Consider the following 27,391-nt stretch of genomic DNA (forward strand, 5'->3'; position numbering starts at 1 on the left):
CCCAATATGGCTTGAGCATGACCATTGATCTAGGGCCTAAGCCTTGTAATCCACTATAATGTGCTTGATGCCTCGTTCTGTTTCTTTATTTATAGGGTAATAATTCCAGGCATAGATTTTTGAGGGATCTATTTGAAACTCAATGAGTGATGCCCTTTGGACTGTGCCAATATCCATTGAATATTTTCCTCACAAGAAGGTTGGTAGCTCATCCAATAGGACTAAATGATCAGTTCCACTAACCTCACCTCAAGTGCCATCAGAGAGCATAGAAAACACGTTGAAATGTCATTTATCTCCCCTTGTTTCCAAATGTGGTTACTACTGTCAAATCCTAGATTTTCCCCCTTTTTGGGAAAAAGAAATTTTGGCATGACATTTTCCAAAGAAATCTCAGTCCAGTAAAGGAACTGCAGCAAGTGAATAAGGAGAAATGGGTGTGTAATGCTCCAAAGGCCTAGACACAAAGGAATAAGTTCATAGACAGGGACCCATTGGTATTTATTGAAGACCTGTATTCTTTGAATTGTTTTAGTTCTCTGAGGCAGGGGCTGCTGATAGCATTGGGTTGGAGCATTAAGAGTGTAGCTCAGGTGTCAGTAAGGACAAAGACAGGTTTATTCCCAGGGCACAGAGTAGTTTCTCCAAGCCAACTGACAGGGAGGTCTAGGAAGACACCTGTGGTTCCTTGGAGCCCTGTCTTTGGGAATTAGGAAGACATGGAAAAGGCTGGCTAAAGAGCTGAAGGTGTGTTTGGCTCTTAAATTTGTAACTCTCTTTTTTCCAATGTCCAGAAACTCTGATCACTAGGGAAGAAATGGGTTTAAACCTGGATAATAACCAAAGCCTTCCTTACTGCTCCCAATGGTTCCCAATGGGATCGCGTGTGGAGTTTCAAAACTGACCCTTGCTTTTGGCCCCCTCCTCAGATTCTGTTGATTGTTGTGGTGGGAAACAACAGTGTTGACTTAATTAAGTGCTCCAGGTGATGCTACCTGAGGCCAGAGTCAGTTGGCAAGACTTCCCATTAATTTATGAGATTTGAGTGCAAGCTTTTGCTCAAGGAGAGGTAACAGGGTCTCCTCTACGTGAGTGTGGGAGGATTAGGTCTGCGCAGCACACTGTTCCTATGCTGTAGCAGAATTTGTGGGTGTCTGCGGGAGTGGAAGCCACTGAAAGTATACAAGGAAAACTCAAGAGATTGGGCTCTAAGTACGTAGTCTCCGTTTCTGAAAAGCTCCTGACACAAAAAACTCGGAAGTTTGGCCCACCTGCACTTCAAAGTCCTCCCTGCCAGTGAGCACTTTTCTGGTGAAGACGTTCTATTGGTGCCTTTAAAGGCATTTTCTCCTGATGTAGCTGAGATTTGTCTACAAATACCTTCTGAGAAAGAAATCTAGAGGACAAGGGGAAAGAAGAAATGGCCAGCTCTCAGGTAAGCTTGGTGTCCCAGGTCAGAGGCTGTGTCACCTTTTCCCCCTAAAATTCCATGCATTTAGAAATCACAAATGTTGATTTCTCTGTGTTTGGTGTTTCTGCCATATATTTTCACCAAAGCTTTAAAACCTTCTCAGGAATGATACTCAAGGTTAGGTCTTTAGAACTCTTCTCCCCTATAACCTGGAGTCTTCTCAACATTCTCCAACCAGGCTTTCACTAGGACATCAACACTTGTCACTTTGAAGTAAAGTCCTGCAAGTATTGCAAACATTTCCTTTAGGACAGATCCAAAGGGGGAGTTGTTGAGTCCAAGATTCCAGTTGCTGATGGGGTCTGGTGGTGGGATTTCAGTCGAGGAGAACTGTTCCCCTTTAGTTCCCCATTTAGTACATCTCTGTAGAGCAGGATGAAGAAAATGAAAAATACAAGGCCCCAGTATCTTAGGAGTCCTCTTTAGCATATGAGAGTCCTTCTGAAGACCACCCTTTTGTTTTTTCCCTCCCACAGCTGTATAGTATATAACCAGTCACTCTTCACAACCCCACTGTGGCACGTGGTGCCCACAGGTCCTCTCCTTGTGCCATAATAAAGCCACTTTTTCGTAGTAAAAAAATTAATACAAATATACACAGCCTTGATATAAGGTCCAGAACATCTTGGAAAGTTAAAAAAGCGGGGGGGGGGGTAGTCTTGGTTTGTAAAATGTGAAAAAGATACTCCGTTTAAATATACTAGACATTACAGGACAGGGAAACAGCCATCTAAATGTGGTGTTTCTCTCATTCAGATGGGGGCTCCCAAATGCGGGTCAATGATCCTGTGGAAGCTGAGGGCATGAGCAGTGAAAAGAATTCACCTATGGCAGAATAAGGTGATAGATTTGTGAATACACCTCAAGGGAGTGGTGGGCAAGACAGCAAAGGAGAGGCTCCTGCCTTGAGGCAGTGACTTGGGGCTAATTTTGCAGGAAAAAGATGCTTATGTATGCTAACTTATGGAATTTGCCCTCATGTGGTAATTCTGCCTGTAATGGGTTACAAATGGGTTGTAAGTACCCATTTGTTACTTCGTTAGGGTCTATAGATATTTTAAGGCAGGTCACCTGTTGGGCCTGCCTCTCTTCAGCCAGGTGGGCCCTGTGGACTCCTCTACAATCTGGTGCTCAAGCCTGTTTGCCTCAAAGCAGCCTCTACTGAAAGTATATGTGATTGAAGTTTGTATAAAGCCACTGTGTTCTCTCAAAATTAGACTGACAATCAGATTTACTGTTTGGGGGCCAACAGAACACACCAGGGATCATGTGTCCTTTGGTATGTCTTAGGCACTGATACCAATTTGTTTCCTTACACTTCATGTTCACTTCTTTAACTGGCCTGTTTCACTCTGCCAGATTTCTCCCCTATAACGTTGATCTTCCCCCCCCCCATCTTTGCTAAGGATCTTAGATTTACTGAGTGATGTGCAGAAGCATCACATTTCAGCTGGAAACTTCTTTCTTCTGGGTTTCTCTTTGCTTGTAGTTTCTGGTGAGGAGAACCAAGCCAAAACAAATGTAGCTTCCATTACATTTCCTTACACCTTGAAGCCCATTAATAAAGGAACGTTATACCCTGCCTGTCTCAAGTATTTAATAAAAATTAAACATTGAGGCATGAAAGCAGCTATGATTTCCTTGAGGAAGGGCATATCCTGCATGTCTCAGGTGCCTACCATTGGCTCCAAGGTGTAAGGAAATTTAATTGAAGCTACATTTCCCCACTTGAACGAATTACAGCCTTACATCTTTAAGGTTGTTAAAGATGGAAGGTCTCCTCTTCAGGAGCTTCTTCCTGCTGAATCGGTTCCTCCCAATGAGTGGAGGTTGGCCAGTTGAGAATTTAGTAGGAGTTGGAAAGGCAAGGCAGCTGTCTTTACAGTTGATAACATGTGGGAGTTTCCGTGAACAGAAAGAATCATCTGTTCCCTTGAAGTCCTGCCACTGAAAGGGTCTTGTCACCAGGTGGAGAGAAAAAGGAGAAAACAGCAAAACATGATAAAATGACAAAAATGAAAGAAAGCCCAAGAAAGTTTGTATTTACTTCCACACTCTGGTCACAGAAACACCCTTCTATTTACTGCTTTATATTTTCAGAAAATGAAAACAAGATTCACATACTTGACATGTTTGTGTGTTAAAATCCTCAAATATAATAGAGTTGTAGATAGAAAGTGCAGCACGTGAGGTTGTCACACACAGGAACCTTGATTTGCAGCCAATAAGCAGATGAGAGGAAATACCTTCCAAAGGAGAGACGCACAGAGCAAGAGGGAGGGGCATGATCACTTCCTTTTATTTAAGTTTTGATGGACAATTAGGAAGTGGAGCCATGTCATTTTCTCTGAACTGGGCATAGGGCGGCACACGTGCCTTAAGAGAACACTTCTGTACATACGCTGTGTGTTATGCAAATGAGGTTTGTGCTCCCCCTTGGGTGGAGATTTGGGTATTACACGGGGGTCAAGGTAACTGTCCTCACTCCATGAGTTAACCCAGTCGTCCATCTGCATAGGTATGAGTCGGGGGTTAAGCGCAAAGTTGGCCTGCCCAAGCTCTTCCTTCGGATGGTCGTTACATTTTGTTGTATGTTTTCTGTTTCCATGACAGGAGACTGTCCATAGGGTGTTTTGCCAGAAGTAAAAGATAAGGTAGAAAAAAGAGGTGAAGTTAAATGATGGAGTATGGTCCGTGGGTACAAGTAGGTAAGCGGTGAAGAACAACTCTTGGAGTCTAGCTGGTGACATTACTCCCTCTTGCACCTTAGGTACCATTATGAGCTCTGCCAATGGCCACTTCATAACTGTGGTTTTTATTGCAGACACTGCTGACCTTCAGGGACGTGGCCATCGAATTCTCTCAGGAGGAGTGGGGATGCCTGAATCACAGTCAGAGGGAACTGTACAGAGATGTGATGTTAGAGACCTATGGACACCTCCTCTTCTTGGGTGAGGATATCTCCTTCTAGATTTCCCAAACCCCGCTCGGGTTTTGTTCCTTCCCTTGAATAGTCTCTCTTGGAAGCTCCCCCTTTATATGACTGGGATTCAGATCCCTGCAGCAAGGGATAGAAATGGGGATTTGTAGACATAGAGAAATATCTTCATGATATTTCCCTTTCAGCTTTAGCCTCCTATCTTTTAAAGGTACCATCATCATTTTTGTAGATAAATGGCAATCCTAAACATTGAGTGGCATAAGACGGTATGGCCCACATCTTAAACTCCAACTTTTACTCCTTATTGTATTGGTAGAACTTGGAAGGCAGGTCATGATGTGAATGTTTGAAAGTCCTCCTGCATGTTGTAAAGGGACTTTTTCTTGTGCAACGGTGTTTGGGAAATCATTTTTTAGAATTCTCCCATGTCCCTTGTTGTCTGCTGAGTACATTACCGGGTCAAAAGGTAGAAACTCCAGCAATAATTATATTCCTTCGTTCTGATAAACAGGTCTTGTGTCAAAACCAGACCTGGTCATCCTTTTGGAGCAAAAGAAGGAGCTGTGGGGTGTGAAGAGAAAAGAGACAGTAGCCTCACACCCAGGTAGGTGGGAGTGATGCACATGACACAGGTGAGGTCCAAATGTGAAGGAGGAAGATGGATCTTACAGTGTTGTTCAGGTAGCTCTCCTTGAATGGAAATTCATTTGCAAAGCCGAGTTTTATGTCTTTCCCTCTCACAGAGGGACATCTGCTCTCTGACGCATCATGTCTTTGATTCTCCGAAGAGTCTCCTTCAGCTCCAGGGAAGGTCCACCATATCCATGGTGAGGACCTCCATAATCTGAGAGCTTCTCCATTGCTGTGAGAGCCCTAGAAGATCTCTCTGTATTTCTGAGGAACTCTATGCTAAGTCATTTCTAAATTCTGTTTTGCTGCTTGCAATAAGTGTGTGAGGGTAGTGGTGGGCCCACTGGGTTTGAGGCAGAAGTCTTGAGAACAATGGAGACAGAGATCTCATGTTTTCTGGTTTAGGATTTCCAAAGTTACAGAGGATTTAATCTTAAGTGTGCAAAATTGAGGCTCAGTAGTTTCATAAGATCACAGAACACGTCCCTCAAATGAGAAAATCTAATCCTTTATTTCACATCAAAAGTTTATGTGTCTTTGTAGTAATTAAAATTTGAAAAATGCACTCTGTGTTCCACTGCTCAATGGTGAAATAATTTAATGTATCTATGTGTTTCATAATTACCTATATATTAATGCCATAAGGGAGCTAGAACATTTACAAGTTAGAACCCACAGCCTATAATAAAGTTTCCATCATTACCTTTATTTCCTAGTAATTGCATTATTTTTATAATTTTGTATACTTGGAAGTTCCTGTGACTTTTTCATATGTGTCTTCACTTTCTAAAAACTTGTATATGAGACGCATCTCTGATTTTTTAAATCAAAAGTTCTCTATGACCTGGGTATGTGCCTTATAGGAAATGAGGTAGAGGGTGCCTGAGTGGCTCAGTCAATTGAACATTGGACTTGGGCTCAGTTCATGATCTCACAGTTGGGGAATTGGAACCTAGCATGGGGCTGTCTGCTGTCCATGTGGAGCCTGCTTCGATTATCTGTCCCCTCTCCCTTTGCCCCTCCACTGTTTGCATGATCTCTCTCTCAGTAATAAATAAACTTTAAAAACAAAAGGAATTGAAGTAGATAATTACTAAAATCCATATTAAAAAAAAGAAAAGGATTGTTCATAAATGTAATCTTACCTCAGGAAAAATTAATCACGAGATTATTCTCCCACTTTCCTCAGCATGTATCTGAATTTCATCCCAAATATTTATTTGATTATGAAGTGATATTCACTGTATATTCCAACTTTGGCAGTATTTGTTGATGTAAAAGGAAAGGTTTTTTTTAGTCGGCTTGGTTCTAAAGAATGGATTATAGGGGCGCCTGGGTGGCTCAGTCGGTTAAGCGTCCGACTTCGGCTCAGGTCATGATCTCGTGGTCCGTGAGTTCAAGCCCCGTGTCAGGCTCTGTGCTGACTGCTCAGAGCCTGGAGCCTGTTTCGGATTCTGTGCCTCCCTCTCTCTCTGACCCTCCCCCATTCATGCTCTGTCTCTCTCTGTCTCAAAAATAAACGTTAAAAAACATTTTTTTTAATAATAATAAAAAAAGAATGGATTATACCCTTACACTCTGTTTAAGAAGAGGAATATCTGAAGAAAATAATACCTTTGTAATGTCTTTTACGTGCTTACTTGTAAAATTTTTCAGTAGTTGATTTTAATGAGTATCTTTCCTGTGAACTGCCAATGAAGACATGACAACAATTCAAAAGCTTCTTTTTCATGGGTCCATAGTCGCAGTTTAAAATTATAGTTAATACTACATTTCCTTTGAAAGGATTAATCTATTTCTTTTACGTAGACTGGTTGGAGTTAAATTTTGTCTGATTCTGGTTTTGCATTCTATAATAATGTACTTTCTTTTGTATGGGACGTTCCACACATGAGTTAGTTGTAGTTTCATTTACCTGTGTATCTTGTTACAGGATGTCAGTGTTCATCGAGTACATTTTAAGACCATGTGAGTTGAAGTCAAGTATGAATCAGCCATGCCCTTTACCAATAAAATTATGTATGTATTTCTTTGTATAAATATGACCCATACATAATTTGGGACTCATCTTATTTTTCTCTTTCCTTGGTTAGTGGTCAGTGAATGTTTTATCATGTCTCGGTGAAGTGTCATAATAATAGACAACTAATGTCTTGGTTAGTTGTCATAATAGACCATTAATTTCATCTTGTATTTATTGGTGACTTTATATTCTCCTTGCATGAGAGAATCTCTTTTATGAATTGAAAGTAATTGTCCAACACTCTATATTTCCAGAGTACCTGGGTGATTCAGTATGTTAAACATCCAAGTCTTGATTTGGGTTCAGGTCATGAGCTCAGGGTCATCAGATTGAGTCCATGTCAGGCTATGAGCTGAGAATGGAACCTGCTGGGATTCTCTCTCCTTCTCCTTCTGCCCTCCCCCTGTTCTCTAAATAAATAAATAAATAAATAAATAAATAAATAAATAAATAACAATAATAATAATAATTCTCTACCACTGAATCAAGTTTAGAATTTTTTATTATACTCTTTTCCATAAATTTTATTATGAGGATTTTTTTCTTATAGTTTATTTGAATTTTCTTTTTTTAATTTACATCCAAATTAGTTAGTGTATATTGCAACAATGATTTCATGAGTAGATTCCTTAATGCCCCTTACCCATTTAGCCCACGCCCCTCAATACTCCCTCCAGTAACCCTCTGTCTGTTCTCCATATTTATGAGTCTCTTATGCTTTGTCCCCCTCCCTGTTTTTATATTATTTTTGTTTCCCTTCCTTTATGTTCATCTGTTTTGTCTCTTAAAGTCCTTATATGAGTGACGTCATTTGATATTTGTCTTTCTCTGACTAATTTCGCTTAGTGTAATACCCTCTAGTTTTATCCACGTAGTTGCAAATGGCAAGATTTCATTCTTTTTGATTGCCAAGTAATACTCCATTGTATAGATATACTACTTCTTTATCCATTCATCCATCATTGGACATTGGGCTCTTTCCATACTTTGGCTATTGTTGATAGTGCTGCTGTAAACATTGGGGTGCACGTGTCCCTTCGAACAGCACACCTGTATCCCTTGGATAAATACCTAGTAGTGCAATTGGTGGGTAATAGGGTAGTTCTATTTTTAGTTTTTTGAGGAACCTCCATGCTGTTTTCCAGAGTGGCTGCACCAGCTTGCATTCCCACCAACAGTGCAAAAGAGATCCTCTTTCTCTGCATCCTTGCCAACATCTGATGTTGCCTGAGTTGTTAATATTAGCCATTCTGACCAGTGTAAGGTGGTATCTCATGGTGGTTTTCATTCATATTTCCCTGATGATGAGTGATGTTGAGCATTTTTTCGTGTGTCCGTTGGCCATCTGGATGTCTTCTTTGGAGAAGTGTCTATTCATGTCTTTGCCCATTTCTTCACTGGGTTATTTGTTTTTTTCGGTGTTGAGTTTGATAAGTTCTTTGTAGATTTTGGATTCTAACCCTTTATCTGATATGTCGTTTGCAAATATCATCTCCCATTCTGTCGGTTGCCTTTTAGTTTTGCTGATTGTTTCTTTCGCTGTGCAGAAGGTTTTTATTTTCACGGGGTCCCAGTAGTTCATTTTTGCTTTTGTTTCCCTTACCTCTGGAGACTTGTTGAGTAAGAAGTTACTGCGGCCAAGATCAAAGAGGTTTTTGCCTGCTTTCTTCTCGAGGATTTTGATGGCTTCCTGTCTTACATTGAGGCCTTTCATCCATTTGAGTTTATTTTTGTGTATGGTGTAAGAAAGTGGTCCAGGTTCATTCTTCTGCATGTCACTGTCCAGTTTTCCCAGCACCACTTGCTGAAGAGAAAGTCTTTATTCCATTGGATGTTCTTTCCTGCTTTGTCAAAGATTAGTTGGCCACACATTTCTGGGTCCATTTCTGGGTTCTCTATTCTGTTCCACTGACCTGCGTGTCTGTTCTTGTGCCAGTACCAAACTGTCTTCAGGATTACAGCTTTTTTTTTTTTAATTTTTTTGTTTCAACGTTTATTTATTTTTGGGACAGAGGGAGACAGAGCATGAACGGGGGAGGGGCAGAGAGAGAGGGAGACACAGAATCGGAAACAGGCTCCAGGCTCTGAGCCATCAGCCCAGAGCCCGACGCGGGGCTCGAACTCCCGGACCGCGAGATCGTGACCTGGCTGAAGTCGGACGCTTAACCGACTGCGCCACCCAGGCGCCCCCAGGATTACAGCTTTGTAGTATAGCTTGAAGCTCTGGGATTCTGATGCCTCCTGCTTTGGTTTACTTTTCAAGATTGCTTTAGCTTTTTGGGGTCTTTTCTGGTTCCATACAAATTTTAGGATTGTTTGTTGTAGCTCTGTGAAGAATGCTGGTGTTATTTTGATACAGATTGCATTGAATATGTAGGTTGCTTTGGGTACTATTGACATTTTAACAATATTTGTTCTTCCATCCAGGAGCATAAATCTTTTTCCATTTTTTGTGTCGTCTTCAATTTTTTTCATAAGCTTTCTATAGTGATTTTCAGTGTACAACTTTTTCACCTCTTTGGTTAGATTTATTCCTAAGTATTTTATGATTTTTGGTGCAAATGTAATTGAGATAAATTCCTTGATTACTCTTCCTGTTGCTTCATTGTTGGTGTATAAGAATGCAACCGATTTCTGTGCATTGATTTTATATCCTGCACCTTTGCTGAATCCATGAACCAGTACTAGCAATTTTTGGTGGAATCTTTAGGGTTTTCCATATAGAGTGTAATGTCATATGCAAAGAGTGAAACTTTGACCTCCTCCTGGTCGATTTGGATGCCTTTTATTTCTTTCTGTTGTCTGATTGCAGAGGCTAAGTCTTCTAATACTATGTTGAATAACAGTGGTGAGAGTGGACATCCCTGTCTCATTCCTGACCTTTGGGGAAAAGCTCTTAGTTTTTCCCCATTGAGGATAATATTAGCATTGGGTCATTCATATATGGCTTTTATGATCTCGAGGTGTGATCCTTCTATCCCTACTTTCCTGAGGGTTTTTTTTATCAAGAAAGGATGCTGTATTTTGTCAAATGCTTTCTCTGCATCTATTGAAAGGATCGCATGGTTCTTTCCCTTTCTTTTATTGATGTGATGAATCACGTGATTTGTTTTGCAGATATTGAACCAGCCCTGCATCCCAGGTGTAAATCCCATTTGGTTGTGGTGAATAATTTTTCTAATGTATTGTTGGAGCTGGATGGCTAATAACTTCTTGAGGATTTTTGCATCCATGTTTATCAGGGAAATTGGTCTATAGTTCTTTTTATTTATTTTATTTTTTTTATATAGTTCTTTTTAGTAGGGTCTCTCTCTGATTTTGGAATCAAGGTAATGCTGGCTTCATAGAATGAGTTTGGAAGTTTTCCTTACATATCTATCTTTTGGAACAGCTTCAAGAGAATAGGTGTTAACTCTTGCTTAAATGTTTGGTAGAATTCCCCTGGAAAGCCATCTGGCCCTGGAATGTTGGTTTTGGGAAGATTTTTGATTACTAGTTTGATTCCCTTAGTAGTTATGTGTGTGGTTCAAATTTTCTATTTCTTCCTGTTTCAGTTTTGGTGGTGTATATGTTTCTAGGAATTTGTCCATTTCTTCCACATTGCCCATTTTATTGGCATATAATTGCTCATAATATTCCCTTATGATTGTTTCTATTTCTGCTGTGTTGAGATCTCTCCTCTTTCATTCTTGATTTTATTTATTGGGGTCCCTTCCTTTTTCTTTTTGATCAAACTGGCTGATTTATCAATTTTGTTAATTCTTTCCAAGACCAGCTTCTGGTTTCATTGATCTGTTCTACTTGATTTTTGGTTCTGGTAGCATTAATATCTGCTCTAATCTTTATTATTTCCTGTCTTCTACTGGTTTGGGGTTTTATTTGCTGTTCTTTTTCCAGCTCCTTAAGGCATAAGGCTACGTTGTGTATCTGAGATCTTTCTTCCTTCTTTAGGAGGACCTGGATTGCTATAAACTTTCCTCTTATGACCACCTTTGCTGTGTGCCAGAGGTTTGGGTTGTGGTGTTATCATTTTCATTGGCTTCCATATACTTTTTAATTTCCTCCTTAACTTCTTGGTTAGCCCATTCATTCTTTAGTAGGATGTTCTTCAGTCTCTAAGTATTTGTTACCTTTCCAAATGTTTTCTTGTGGTTGATTTGGATCAAATTTAGAATTTTTATCCTTAATTGTGGTGCTATTCCCATGACATGATTTGGTACCATTCTCATTAACTTGTGTGTCCTCTGTAGTATTTGTGGCTTAATAAAGATTACTTAAAGCAACTTCAAGGTATAAAAACTCATTTTAAACTGATACTCTAAGTTGCATACACAATCATTCTACTTTTCATCTCCACCCCTGTGCCCACCTTAACTTACTGATGCCACAAATTCTATCTTTTCATAAGTACTTTATTACCTACACTTGTGATTTTTTATACTCTTTTTTTAAGTTTGTTTCTTTATTTATTTAGAGCAAAGGATCAGGGAAGGGTCAGAGAGAGAGTGGGACAGAGGATTGAAAGAAGGCTCTGATAGCACAGAGCCCGATATGGGGCTCAAACTCATGAGCGGCGAGATCATGATCTGAGCTGCAGTTTGATGCTTAACTGACTGAGCCACCCAGGCACCCCTGATTTTTTTATACTCTTACTGAAAAAAGTATTGTAGCAGAAATTAAAATGACTTGTTCTACCTCATTACAATGCGACAGGTTTCTATAATTGTGTAGTTTTTTTAGATTTTGTAATGTGTTTTTATTTTTGAGAGAGAGACAGAGACAGAGAGTGCAAATGGGGGAAAGGTAGAGAGAGACAGACACACAGAATCTGAAGAAGACTCCAGGTTCTGACTGCAGCACAGAGCCCGACATGGGGGTAGAACTCACGGACCTTGAGATCATGACCTGAGCAGAAGTCAGTCACTTAATCAACTGAGTCACCCAGGGACTCCAATTGTGTATTTTTTATATTTAGCAGAGAGCTTTATGTTCTCATGTGGTTTTAGTTACTGGTTACAATCCTCTTATTTCAACCAGAAGGATTTGCTTAATATTTCCTGTAGGACAGGTCTACTTGGAAACTTACACTGGTTTTTACTTGGGAAAGTCTCCATTTCTACATTCATGGAAAAGTTTGGCCAGGTAGGGTATTCTTAGTGGACATGTTTTGAACTTTCAATACTTAAATACACTGGCACTTTTTCCTATAAGATCTACTAATCATCCCACAACTAATCTTACAGGAGCTCTCTTGGACGAGATGAGTTGCTTTTGCCATACTGGGTCAAATTTCTCTTCTTGCCTGTGAGTTTTGATAGGTTAATTATAAGGTGTCACTGTGTTCACGTCTTGATATTTATCCTACTGTGAATTGACTGAGCTTGTTGCAATTGTCTCTTCTTTCCACATACAAGACTTCAGCTCTTCATGTCAATGCTCTACCCCCTTTCCCTCCCCGCTCCTAAGGGGTTCCCATAATGTACATATTGGATCACTTGTTGGTGTTCCATGAGTCCATAGACCCTGCCCTTTGATTCTTAGCAGGTATTGAACACAAGAGTACTTTAGGTTGTCTGATTCTTTATTCTACTTGACCAAGTCTGGTGTTGGCCCCTTAGTGTATTTTTAAATTCAGCAATTGTACTCTTCATCTCCCAATTTCTTGTTCATTATTGGTGATATGTTCTGTTTCCTTGGCTTTACATTTTGGTCATGAATAGTTTTCGTGCTATCATTTAGTTAGCTATCTATTTTTCTTCTTCCTGCATGAGCATCTTTATGGTGGTTATTTTGAATTCCTTGTCAGGCAATTAATACTACTTTATTAATTTAGGACCAGTTTTGGAGATATATTTTGTTCCTGTAATTGGAACGTGATTTCCTCTTTCTTTGCATCCCTTGATATCTTTGGGTGACGTTTGGTAATTAACAAACAAACAAAAACAACCCAAACAAACCATAAAAACATAACAAAACAAAACAAACGAAGCCTCTGGGCCCTGGATGATGGACTTGATTTGTAAAGAGGAACACAAAATGTAGTAATTCTTGGGGCAGTGACACACGTTCTGGGCATTTGTCATGTCTGACTTTCTGTAACTGCCAAGTTTAGAAATGCGGTTACTTTTTAGAGCCCGTGATACCTTCCTGTCTCGGTTTGTCTTCAGCTCTGTAGTCTCTCCCGTGTTTGAACAAATGCTCACCTTCTGTCTGAGCAGCCAACACAGAGTATCCAGAGGATGCTCTCATTCCTTCTGATTTCCATGTCATGAGTGACAGAAGGGAGCCCCTCAGGACAGCGAAGAAGCCAGATCGTTGAACATACATTTGTTTCTGTCCTCAACAGAGGGAACACTTTTCTCACTGTGTTGCCATGGAGTGTCAGGGAGGGTGAGCAGCTGTTGTAGGCAAGTGTCCATGTGACTCTTCTTCATTTGTACTTGACTGTGTGTGCTGTATTCTCCTAATGGGCTTCTGGAGCCCTCAGAAAGGTCCTTTGGTCTATTTTTGTCTCCATGGAGGAGCAAAGTCCTGGTCTTCCTATTTCTCCATGCTGGTCGTATCCTATCATGGGTATTTTGCACATTACCGTACTTACATATGTGCATGTCAGTGTAGTAAGTGTGATGACTGCTTTTGCATCTGTTAGTTGTATCTTTCCATAACACCCTAGGCTTGTTGGTAGACAAACCAACAAGAGTCCTTTGGTACAGTGATATGGGAAGAAGTGGACACTGTGGTCCTGACTATTTATACTTAAGGGATGATGGGCAAGGTGATGGGGTGCAGGGAAGTGCAGAGTGTTTACTATGATAGGTATAACCAAACAGGAACAATTATCTGTAATGAAATGCTACTGCTAGAAGAGATCAAGGATAGAAAACCTTCTGGGGAAAACCCCACCTTAAGTCAGTTATTTGCAGAACAGTGTCTTAGAAGCAGTAGTCAAAAATCCATTTTTAAACAAACATATTGTCTGGAAGGACATTTCGAAATGCTGAAAATTCATCTTGTCCGTACTGAAAATAGTCACTGGAAGTATTTCAAATATAAAGTTGGATTAGCCATTCCCTGAAATATTCTGAGAGTTAGGCATTTGGATAGGAAGATAAAAATTCTAAATGTGATTGATTTGAGAAGCCCTGTTTGGAGGGTTCATTATACTTCCACCAACACGTAATCCCCCTGTTCCCAAGGCTCTGATTTTGATAAACACAGGAGGGTTTAATCCATACATCACTGTTCAATAGTTACAATATAAGACTTAATTTGGAGCAAGTATTTATGTGCTGTGATCTTAGGAAGGCCTTGAGTTGAGCCCTCTAGCTTCTGTAATTACTGTGTGTTTATAGTGGAGATAGAAGGTACCAAGGCACTGAGTGTGGGGAAACATGAATCCAGGGTGAAATGTTAATACACAGGAGAGAACTCCATCTCCAGAAAACCAGTATAAGATTAAGAAATGTGGAAAAGTCTTCTTGTAAGCTCAAATCTGATTGTACACGATTGTATCCACACTGGAGAGAAGGCTTACAAATATAATCACTCTGGACACCTTTTAACTAGTCTTCGAAACTCACTCAACAGCAGAGATGTATTTCATAATGGGAAGATATCTAACAAATTTATACAATGAGGCAAAGTCTTTACCACTCAGTACGCATCTACCTAAGGAGATACATACTGAGGAGAAGGCTAAATAAATGTATTTAAATGTATATAAACACACACACACACACACACATCTGGCAAAGTTGTTAAGCCAACCTACAAACTTTCTGAACATCAGCAAGAGTACACTGAATGAAACCCACTGAATGTGGTGAAGCATTTAGTTTCTAAAAAAAAAAAAAAAAACTATTCAACATGAGATAATACATCCTGGGGAGGTAACTTACAAATGTCAAGAATATTGGCAACCTCTTTCCCTGGAACTGAACCCTTCCTCAGCATCAGAGAAAACATACTGGATAGAAACCTTAGAAATGTAATGAATGAGGAAGTATTTTGGGTTTTAATATACACTTCAGGAAAAACCAAAGCCTTTATAAAGGATAAAAACTGTACTAAGATGTAGACATTTGGCAAAGTATGGAATGAAAAGGCAAATCTAAATAAAATGAGAGAATTCACCCCAGGAAGCAGTAAGTCAATACCACTTTTCAGACATGATTCTAAATCAGAGTGTTTATGGAGAGGAAAATCCAAAGTTGAAACCTGGATATCACTTCCATCAGTGTAGGCATAAGGGGCACTAACCCCTCCATCATGGAAAATCTGAGTATTTCTTGAGTCCTCAGAACTTAAAGCCATACCTACTATTCCATGGAAATAGCCTATTGTTGACCCCAAGGCTTACCTACAACATTACCAGTCAACCATCCCATTCTTAGTTGTCTGTGGTATAAATGGTATTGTTAGAATTAAGGAAGCTTGAGAAAACAAAAGATTAAGAAAACTATAATGAAAACACATTTAGTGTAGTGAATGGGTTTATATTTTTTGAAAACCTGTGTATAAATGGACAGACACAGTTTAGATGCATGCTATCGAATGGTCAGGTGTAGTTTTAAGATGTCTGAAAGGATCAAGGCAGAATGGATGTCTGGAGAAGGACAATTATTCTCAGTCTGTCTCCTTTTTTCTATTATCCATATTTGAGGGTTTATTTAACATGGCATATATTACTAATTTTACCCATAAATCATCTCATGCTATGGCTTTAGTGCTTCTGTGCATGGAAAATGATTTGATTTTTGTTGTCTCACAGACATGAGGGACTCTTTTATGATAGGAAATTCATGTTTACCTATTTTTTTCCTGGGAAGATTAAGGACTCTGGTATGTCCTACATAGGAAGGAATCTTACATGAGGATGCTGTTTGTGATGGATATATAAGAGTGACATCAGCCACCAAGAAGTGTTCAAGGCATCATGTTTTGCAAAAAAAAAAAAAAATGCTTGACAGAGAAACGTTCTGAATGTAAATATTTTGCCAATTCGTGTGTAGAAAAAATACGATGGTAGCTCATAAACACCTGAGTATATCGTCATAATAGCAATTGTTACAAGTCAAGAATATTAGTTATGTATCTGAAATCAAGAGATTTTCACGGATATCTGAGGTAAGTATAGCTAACTTTTCTCTAAAGGGGTGAAAGATGATTGTCGATCTACTTTTACTCAATAATTAGCCTTAGTTTGAACGACATGCAAAGTACAATTCACAAATCAATACATTAGAGGAAAAAGAGTGGTTCTTGAAAGATTTTAATGTGTATTTTGACCAAGGATCACACAGTGATTTGGAGTGGTTTGTTAAGAGTCTACTGAAATTAATATATATTCATTAATCACTCTGAATGGATTTGAATATGTTAACACGGATTTATACTGAAAGAAGTGGTATCCTAATGCAAACTTAGCCTGCCCCATCTTCATCAAGGTTGCAAGTAAACAGGAACACAAAGTACGCTTGACTCTTGTACAAGATGAGTTTGAGCTGTGTGGGTCCAACTTATAGGCAGATTTATTTATAGTACAGTACTGTAAATATAACTTCTCTTCCTTTGCATTGTCTTAATATTTTCTTCTCTTGGTCTTCCTTGGTGGTAAGAATACCATAATAAATACCTATAACATACAAAGTATATTTTGATTGACTGCTTTTCTTGTCAGTAGTAGGCTATTAAAATGACGTGTTGGGGAGTCAAACTTGTACACAGATTTTCAACTGCATGGGTGGTGGGTACACCAAACCCCTGCCTTATTCATGGGTCACTTGTACTTGTTTAAGCAGTGTGGTGCTATCACTAATAATTTTTTTTTCCAGTGGCCTTAAACCTCAAATTCTTTGAACTTAATTTTCCCAAAGTTTATATATTATATCTTTTCTTCCTTTTTTTAAGTGCTGGGGCATTAGGTGCTTTTAATAAGGATGCTATAGGAGTATTATTGAGAATGTTGCTGAACAATTTCCTGATACTGCTGCCTTGCAGTCCATTTTGTATAACCAGGCTGACTACAGGGGTTTCAACTGACTCTAGCTTCACCCAATAGCAAACTCACTAAATAATAGTCCCATAGTCACAAGCAAACAGAAGTTCCTGATACGAGTTCCCATTCATCATTTGTGTAAGAGTGCCCACTCTCAGTATATTTGCCTGTCACATCTCCTCTGCAGAGAAGACCCCTGCAGAGAGCGTCTGCCATTCTCCACTCATTTTGATGTGAATTGTGCATTCTAGACTTAGCCCAGGAGCTCCACAGTTGTCCAACCACGCACTCCAAAAAAGACACATGTCCCAGTTCCTGCCATTCCCTCTGCCTGTGCTCATCCTTGACCTCTACATCTTGCCCCCATGACATATTATATGCATACTCCATGGCCTATGAGTAGCCATTTATTTCTCTTTATTGATCCTTGGCCCACGGAATGATGCACAGTGGTTCTACCTAACACCTACTAACTGAACAAAGTTACTACAAATATAAGACCTCTCTACCGAACTCAATCACTATTTAAAGTCTTAACCTATGTGTTTAGTTTTTTTTCCTTCTGCGGTTTCTGTGACCATGTGGAACACAGATTTTTATGGTTTTGATAGGCACAGAATGCAATATGTTATATTGAGTTAAAGAATGATTTTGGTATAACAGTACTAATTAGGAAGAAGTAGACGTGTGCATATGTGTGTACCCAAACTAGATCTTTTTTTTTCAACGTTTATTTATTATTTTTTGGGACAGAGAGAGACAGAGCATGAACGGGGGAGGGGCAGAGAGAGAGGGAGACACAGAATCGGAAACAGGCTCCAGGCTCCGAGCCATCAGCCCAGAGCCTGACGCGGGGCTCGAACTCACGGACCGCGAGATCGTGACCTGGCTGAAGTCGGACGCTTAACCGACTGCGCCACCCAGGCGCCCCCCAAACCCAGATCTCAAGAAGGAATGGGAATATTTGTTCAAATGAGGATATTCCAAATCTCAAAATTGATGATTTCCTTACAACCAAAAATGTTACGAATTAAAAAAAAAAAAAAGGGAATACTTCTCTACATTGTTTGTATTGACTGTATGTGTCCTATTTCTCTGTGCATCTTGGTGTGAGAATCTCCCCATGCAAATCCTATCGTGCCTGCCTGGCTATTACTCATGTAGGATGTACTCTGTTTCCATGTTCCAAAGTTTATAAACTGTTGCTTCTATGACTTGTGCAGTGATTTTAAGATTAGTTTGCATGAAATGACATGGTGTTCAAATGTTATTTGAATATGGCAGTAATTCTACAGGGAGTATATTAAATTCCATGTAATTTATTTGATACATTCCCTTCCTTCTCGATTGGAGAAGAACACTGAGTAAAACTTCTTTAGATATTATTCTTTTCCCTTCTCAGGAGTGACCTCATCCAAGTTACTCCCTTTAGTGGAAGAATTTGCTGAGGTGAAAACTTGGAGAACCGTGAGTCATGGGTCGTTTTCACATTTATTTGAAAGGAACATGGACAGTGCTGAGAGTTTAGTAGATGTTCTAACTGTCGGAAGAAGACAGTATTCCATTAAGAGTGATGATGCAGCTCAAGATAAGAGATAAAAAAAATCTAGGCTGAAGCATTGGCATGAATTCTTCATGTAGGGAAGGACATTTGTCCTAGGCTGCACAAGTGACTCTGAATTATAGAAGGGTAAATTTTACTCGTTTTCTTTCCAAATCCTCTCCAGTTCTTCTGTCTCATCTCCATTCCAGTGATGTAGCCATCACGATTGTTCTTTCCTCAGTTAGGGAGACTGCCCCCTCCCACAAAAGCCATGCTGGCTCTTCTTGGTTTTTAGTAGCTTAGAATTTTTAAATTTTTAAAAAGTATGCTTAATTATCAGAGAGAGAGAGAGAGAATGGTGAAGGGACAGAGAGGGAAAGTAAGAGAACCCCAAGCAGGATCTGCACTGTCAGCACAGAGCCTGATGCACAGGGCTCAAGCTCATAAGCCGTGAGATCATGACCTGAGCTGAAGTCAGATGCTAAACTGACTGTGCCATCCAGGCGTTCCTAGAATTTTTTAATATAAAAGAAATGGTTGGTAGTTGAATCAACTGAGCCATTTCTAATATCGCAATACATTGTTGACACCACTTCAATGGAAGGAACAGGAAAAAAAAAACATCAATTGTACACAGGATTTCCTCAGGCGCTTGGTATGGAGAGAATTATGAGGACAGATAAAACATGAGGATAATATACTTTGAGAGGAAGATAGTTCCTACTAAAAGCAAATATGAGAAACTCTTGAAATGTGATGAAAGCTCTGACAAGAAGCTCCCTTTGGTCACTGCAAGGTCTTTGAAACTTCTTGTGATGAACAAATGTGACAGAGATGGGGACTTGTGAATCAACGTGGTGGTTTTCTGGGATTGAGTCAGATCCTTTTCTCATGATTGATTAAATTCTCTAGTGGTACTGTGGACAAGATGATGTTGGATGCCATAGGTGTCTGTCCTTTCCCAGGCCCAGTTTTGTGGAGGTTGATGGAGAGGAGAATGTTGTGGGCATAGCTTGAAGATGTCACATGCCAGAGATGGTGTTGAAGAGGAAGAAGGCTGCTGGACACTAATAGTTAGAACCAGCAAGGCATGTGGGTAGTTCCTCAAAGCACTCGTATCGCAGGAATATAAGCCCAATATAGGTCTGATCCAGTGTTGATGGGTGTTCTTCCAAGGATCCTGACCCACGGCTGGCAGAGACCTTCCTCACATCCACTCAGCCCTGTGTTGAGTCAAGTCTGTGCTCCGAACTGTGTGCAGAGCACTGATTGCTTGGGAAGCTGGTCACCAGTCACTGGCACTGAGCATATTTCTGCTCTAAACAGTCTACCCAGTTTTTAGGCTGGATGACGCTATGATGTTTCACAGCCTGGGCTGTCCTTACACCCATTCGGACCTGAGTGGGAAGAGGATATCTATCAGTTGTAGAAACCAATAAGATAAAGTAGGGTAGCATGTGCTACCCACATTTCACATTGGCTCAACCGAAGGACAAGAATTCCTTTTCAATACCTGTTGTTTTGGGGTATTGAGATTTCCTCAGTGATGTCTCATGTGAATAGTTGCCAGGTGAGCTTACTCTGAGAAGTACTGAGTGGGAATTACCTCTGTCACTATTTTTGTGATGTCACTCCTTTATGATGAATGTTTTTATGTCTCATGAGCTAAGAAAGGTTTCCCTATATACATGTATTTATATTTGTATGCTTAATACAAGTGTACATGTGTGTATAAATATGCACACACACACTAAGATTGTTTATCCATGGAGTAGAATATTAAAATAGTGTAACTTGATATTGAAAAATAACACTATTAATACAGTGACAAAGTCCTTCCTTTTTTTTCATTAAAAATTTTTTTTTACATTTATTTATTTTTGAGAGACAGTGAGAGATAGAGCATAAGTGGAGGAGGGGCAGAGAGAGAAGGAAACACAGAATCTGAAGCAGGCTCAAGGCTCTGAGCTGTCAGCACAGAGCCCAACGCGGGGCTCGAACCCACAAACCACGAGGTTATGACCTGAGCTGAATTCGGATGCTCAACCGACTGAGCCACCCAGGAGCCACCAAAGCTCTTCCTTTTAAAGATTATTCTGTATGATATATTGCTTTGTTGCTTGTTTGATTGGTTATGACTGCATGGTTGTTGTCTTTTGCTTCTTTTCCTATTTTTATCGTCTTCTTGTAGGTATAGTTCTAGGAAAATTTCAATGGACTATCTTCAAGCAAATTTTAGCTGCCAGGAACATATTGTTTACTTACGTTTAGAATTCTAATGAAGATATTGTGGTTTGGATTTACCACGTTTGTTTTTTCCAGACACCTTACCTATTTTTTATTTGTTTCCTGTGTTTCCCTGTATTCATATACAGAAAATAGTTCTAAATTTCATTCTATTTCTCTGGACATTGTATACTCAGTAACATATTACTTTAGGTAGAAATTAAAACATACTTTTTTTTTGAAGCATGCTTTTAAAATCTAGTCACTGTGTGACATTACTTTCTACATTTAATTTCAATTTGTTACTATATGTACACTGATACTTATCTATTGACTACTATTTTTTGATGAGTTTTTTCTTTTTAAGTGAAGTCACATGTACAGATCATAAGGGAAGACTTCAGTAGAATTTCACAAACTGATCACATCTCTATGATCCACTGAGAACAAGAAACATAAATGTTGGTCCTCTATAATTCTTTTTCATGGCTAGTGGGTTTTTTTAATATGTTTTAGAAATCTTCTCTAATATTGAAACCACAGGCACAAATATTTTTCTTTTTCCAAACATATCATTATCTTTACGATTCCAATCAGAAATGTATTAAAAATACCTGTGTTGTGTGGTTTGCGTACAGACAGATTTCTATTCTTTGTCTTTCCCCAACATGGCTACAAATTTCAGTGTATTCTGAAAATGTTTGAGCATGCTTTCTTTTCATTGGCTTGAATAAATCATTTCTTCATATGGACTAACCTCATTGTTATCTTGGAACAGACTTCTGTCAGTTCTCTGTCTTTTTCTGCCTCTAGTGATGTTGAGAAATCTCACAAGACTACACCCTCAATGTCAGTTATGAGGTCAAAAACGTTCTATCTGGAGCCCCTTCTCTTCCCTGCCCCTCAGCATAAACACAGAGCCACCCGAGGGAAGTAGCTCAGTAGAGACCCTGGATGTCTGCCTACCTTACTCCAAGCTCCCACCTCCCTATGCTCTGGTGGGCCTGCCCTTCTCTCTCAAGCCTGCCTCATTCTCAGCAAGGTCGGTCCCTGCTCCAAGAGACCTGCACAAGTTGCTGCCCACACCTCATTTCCTGACCAAACAGTTCTGGAGGGCCTTAGTTCTGGTGGAGTTGATGTCAGGTCTCAATTCACAAGCAGACTGCAGTGCATCTAGCTATGACTTACCATGTTCAGGCCAGGGACCCTACACTGTCCATAGCAATCAAGGAGAGCATCTACAGGCCGCTGTCTAAATGGTCTACGGGAGACATAACTGTCTTTTCTAACATACAGAGGAAGGCAGGGCCTTAGACAAAATGCCAAGGTGGAAGAATTTATCCAAAGTCAAAGAAGAAGATATGGCCATGAAGAGAGATTTAAGTGAAATGGTTGTAAGTAACATGCTTGATGGAGAATTGAAGGCAATATTCATAAGGATACTCTCTGGGTTGAAAAAAGAATAGTGAGAACCTTACCAGGGAGCTAAAACAGCTAAAAAAGAATCAAACAGAGAACAGTGCAATGAATGAGATTGAGGGACACTTGGGTGGGTCCTTGAATTAAGCATCCAACTCTTGATTTTGGCTTAGGTCATGATGTCACGGTTTGGGAGACAGAACCCCAACTTGTTCTCTGCAGTGACTGCCTCTGGAGTCTGATAGGGATTTTCTCTCCCTCTTGCTCTACCTCTCTTGTGCTTTCACTCTCTGTATCTCTCTGAAAAAATAAACAGTTTTTTTTTTAAGTAAAGAAAAGGAAAAGATTGGAAACAAGCTTAGCAGTGAACAGCAGGCTGGAAGTACCAGAGGAATGACTTTGTCACCTAGAAGAAGAAAAAAATGAAGAAAAATAATGACTCTAAGCAAAAGACACGAGAAGAATCATGCAACAGTACTGACTCGGGGAACTCAGAGACTCCATCAAATGTAATAATATTTGCATGATAGGAGTCTCAGAAGCAAAAGGGAGAGAAAAGGGGGGGGTGGAAGTACTTTATTTTAAGAAATATTAGCAGAAATCTTCCATAATCCTGGAAGAAAACAGACCTCCAGATCCAGGAATATCAAAATAGATAAAAACAAAAAAATAAAAAACTATATGCTGCCTCTAAGGACTCATTTAGACATAGAGACACCTGCAGGTTGTTTTCTTAGAAAAGAAACAGGTTGTTTTCCACTGCTCCCCAGTGGATTTCTTTTCTAAGTTATTTGATTTGTTAGGATATCATTGTATATGTAGTTGAAGCATTACCAATTTTGTTATTTTTCTTGTTACATGGGCATTACTTTCAATGTTATGTTACCTTTTTATTCTGGTCTCTATTTCATTTATTTCTGATGTTTCCTTCTAAATAAAATAATTTCAGATTTTGCTTTGTAATTTCTTCCTCTACTAAATTTCAGCTAACAGACTTCCTTTTCTAGTTCCTTTTGGTGTAATGTTGTTAATTTCGATGTTTTCCTTAACTGAAGCATTTATGGCATTAAAAAATAGAAAACTCGAAAGCAGTAGAAAACCTAGCAGAAATAACTCAAGCAATGACCAAAATAATACAAAATAAAAATAAGGAACCTTTAGGGTTTTCTATAGATTGTGTCATCTGTGAACAGAGATAAGATTTTTAGGAGTTTGTATCCTTCTTTGCAGTAGTTATTCCTTTCATTTGGTAACCTGGTAATGCTGGTACCACAGAGAGTATTTTCATATTTTCCCTTATCTTCACTCCTTGGAAATACTCAAGGAGATTTTAAGTACTTTCTCGTGAAATGCTTGTTTGAATGATCCACTGACTTTATCGGACATAGCAGCTTTCCTTGTTTAGAGTTAGTTTGTTTTTTTTGTTTGTATTTGTTTAAATTACTCTTTGAATCTACTTACTACTCAGCAGTAGTGATTTTTTTTTTTGTTGTTTTCATGATGGAGTATAGGTGGTTATACCTTATTTGAATTCATTATCCTCTGTTGGTATCAATTTGTGGGCATATAATTATCCATTGTTGCCTCTTTTATTCATTTTATTTCAACAGTATCAGTGATAACATGCCTGCTTTCACTTCACTGCTGCTTTAGTTGGTCGTTTCTCTTTCATTCTGACTTGATTGAAAGGTCTATCAATTTTGTTCATTTTTTCTCAAAGCCAATGCTTCCTCTCTGGTTGCTATGGTCTTAGTTTTACTGTATGTTATTTTGTTGATTTCAGTTTTATGTTTAAGTTTCCTTCTGTGGTGATTTTGGGCTCATGTGGTAGTTTTCCTGATCATTCAAGGTATAAGAAAATGATTTCTATGATAGCATGACAGTACTACAGAATTATCTATTAGGACATATGGTCAGTACGTTGCATGCAACTTTATGTGTCCATGAAGGAATGAAGTCCTGATGATTCCTTCTCAAACATTTAGTCGATGTTTTCTGATTGATTCTAAGGTTGCATAATAGAAGTCTTCAGTATATTCATCTGAGAGTAGTAAGTGGGATGATTTTACTTTTCTGTTATTTGATATCTTTCAGCTGTATCTTCACAATGCACCCAGAATTTCCTGCCAAAGCCGTGCTTAGAACCTTTTCTCCAAAAAGTGTCAATGGGTGAACATAGTACCCTTGAGAATTTACACTTAATGATAGATTGTGACAACAACGGGGAGAGTGAAGGGCATCAAACATATGACGGACATTTCCAAACGGAGACATCTGCCCATAGGAAGAATCTCACTGACCCATATGCTGAAGGATATAAAGTATTTTGCAAACCCTCCCCTTTTAAGTTAGCTACTTCTACAAAGCAGTGTGTTTCTGTCACCAAAAACTCAAGTCAAAGATTCAAACATAATTATTTGTTGAAAGAAAATTTGGAAAATCTGGAAAGTTACCTCATTCAGGTGGAAAATAAGTATTTGAACCAATTTGAAAATAGGATCGGATTGACCTTTCAGACAACTGTTTCTGAAAATCATAAATTTAAAAATGAAGAAGAAATTGTTAAGGGGTGTCAATTTGAGGGGCACGTCACAAAGAAGTCAACCCTACAAACCTATGAGAGTATTTTCAATGGACATAGAATTGTTCCTTGCACTGCAACTGAGAAAACATTTAACCAGGGCTCAATTGTTAACAAATGTCTATGTACTCATTTGCCAGATAACCATTTTGAATGTAATAAAGGTAATGAAGTTTTGTCTCAAAGATCTAAACATATTATACAGACGAGTATGCCTATAAAAGAAAATCTTTATAAATATAATGCATGTGGGAAAGATCTGAAGGAGTCCTCCAGTGTTGGTGATCATCAGACAATTTGTGTGGGAAAAAACACATACATGTGTAATAAATCTGGAAGTGTGTGGAGTCAGTCACGAAGACTAAATGCACATAGGACAATTCATCCTGGAGAGAAAAGGTACACTTGTAGGGAATGTGCCATAGTCTTTCATTGGCACTCGGCACTATCTCAACATCAGCGAATGCATGCTGGAACGAAATTGTACAAATGTGAAGAATGTGGTAAAACCTTTAAGGACTACTCATCACTAAATAAACACAGGCAAATCCGTATCAGAGTGGGACATAACAAATGTCAACAATGTGGCAAAGCTTTTAGGAGGCACTCCTACCTTCCTAGACATCAGAGCATCCATACTGGAGAGACCCCTTACCAATGTAAAGAATGTGGCAAGGCCTTTAGCCAGCGCTCAACCCTTACTCAACATCTCAGAATTCACACTGGGGAGAAACCTTACCAATGTAAATATTGTGATAAGGCCTTTAGCCAGCACTCAAACCTTATTCGACATCATAGAGTTCATACTGGAGAGAAACCTTACCAATGTAGAGAATGTGGCAAGGTCTTTGGCCAGCACTCACACCTTACTCAACACCACAGAATTCATAGTGGAGAGAAACCTTACCAATGTAAAGAATGTGGCAAGGCCTTTAGCCACCACTCAGTCCTTATTCACCATCACAGAATTCACACTGGAGAGAAACCTCACCAATGTAAAGAATGTGGCAAGAACTTTACCGAGCACTCAAACCTTACTCGCCATCTCAGAATTCATACTGGAGAGAAACCTTACAAATGTAAGGAATGTGGCAAGGCCTTTACCCAGCACTCAATCCTTACTCGCCATCTCAGAATTCATACTGGAGAGAAACCTTACAAATGTAAGGAATGTGTCAAGGCCTTTACTAGGTACTCAAATCTTATTCGACATCTCAGAATTCATAATGGAGAGAAACCTTACAAATGTAAGGAATGTGGCAAGGCCTTTAAAGGACCCTCAGACCTCACTCGACATTACAGAATTCATAGTGGAGAGAAACCTCACCAATGTAAGGAATGTGGCAAGGCCTTTACCAGGCACTCACACCTTATTCAACATCTCAGAATTCACACTGGAGAGAAACCTCACCAGTGTAAAGAATGCGGCAAGGCCTTTAGCTACCACTCAGTCCTTATTCACCATCACAGAATTCACACTGGAGAGAAACCTCACCAATGTAAAGAATGTGGCAAGACCTTTACCGAGCACTCAAACCTTACTCGCCATCTCAGAATTCATACTGGAGAGAAACCTCACCAATGTAAAGAATGTGGCAAGACCTTTACCGAGCACTCAAACCTTACTCGCCATCTCAGAATTCATACTGGAGAGAAACCTTACAAATGCAAGGAATGTGGCAAGGCCTTTACCAGGTACTCAAATCTTATTCGACATCTCAGAATTCATAGTGGAGAGAAACCTCACCAATGTAAGGAATGTGGCAAGGCCTTTACCAGGCACTCGCACCTTATTCAACATTTCAGAATTCACACTGGAGAGAAACCTCACCAATGTAAAGAATGTGGCAAGGCCTTTAGCTTGCATTCATGCCTTATTCAACATCTCAGAATTCATGCTGGAGAGAAACATTACCAATGTAAAGAATGCGGCAAGTCCTTTACCCAGCCCTCAATCCTTACTCAACATCACAGAATTCACACTGGAGAGAAACCTGATAATGTACAAAGAATGTAAGTCAGTGCCTGTAAGTGGTGCCCAGCCCTTATGGGACATCAGAAAATTCGTATTGGAAAGTAGCCATACAAATGTAAAGAATGTGCAAGCTCTCCCTGCAAGTCACAACTTACTCCACATTCTAGTTATCACATAAGAGCCAAAGTGTGAAATGGAAAGTGGCCATGCCTTTACCTGGAATTCAATCTTTGGTCGATATCACAAAATGTACCCTAGATGCAAACCCTAGAAATGTAATGAATGAAGACCCTCATTTTAAATATACACTTTAGGAAACACAAGAGATGCATATAAGAAAGTAACTGGAAAGGTAGATTTACAAAAGTATTTCATTGAACATCAAATGTGAATCATGTTACAGAAATCAAGTAGAAAGGAGTATATCAGTCATTTCATTCAGACATTGCTTCAAAATACTTATAAGGAATAACACAGAGTTAGACACTTAGAAAACATATATGCTATTCTGGTCCTAAAGATCTAGTGGATCGGTTTTTGAATAGGTATAATTAATTTCAAAATGTGCTTTGTTTTGTTTTTTGT

At 39.3% G+C, this 27,391-nt stretch overlaps 1 protein-coding gene across 1 annotated transcript; it reads left to right on the plus strand.

The window, feature by feature from the left end:
- Positions 1-1,420: 1,420 nt before the first annotated feature.
- Positions 1,421-26,788, plus strand: LOC115502723 (zinc finger protein 420-like). The gene is given in 5 exon segments (XM_030298405.2): positions 1,421-1,435; positions 4,296-4,422; positions 4,924-5,020; positions 25,390-26,713; positions 26,716-26,788. Coding segments are annotated over 5 exon segments (1,602 nt in total). The 3' UTR covers positions 26,755-26,788.
- The last annotated feature ends 603 nt before the right edge of the window (positions 26,789-27,391 follow it).

The sequence above is a fragment of the Lynx canadensis genome, chromosome E2, assembly GCF_007474595.2.
Source record: "Lynx canadensis isolate LIC74 chromosome E2, mLynCan4.pri.v2, whole genome shotgun sequence".
Classification (NCBI taxonomy): domain Eukaryota; kingdom Metazoa; phylum Chordata; class Mammalia; order Carnivora; family Felidae; genus Lynx; species Lynx canadensis.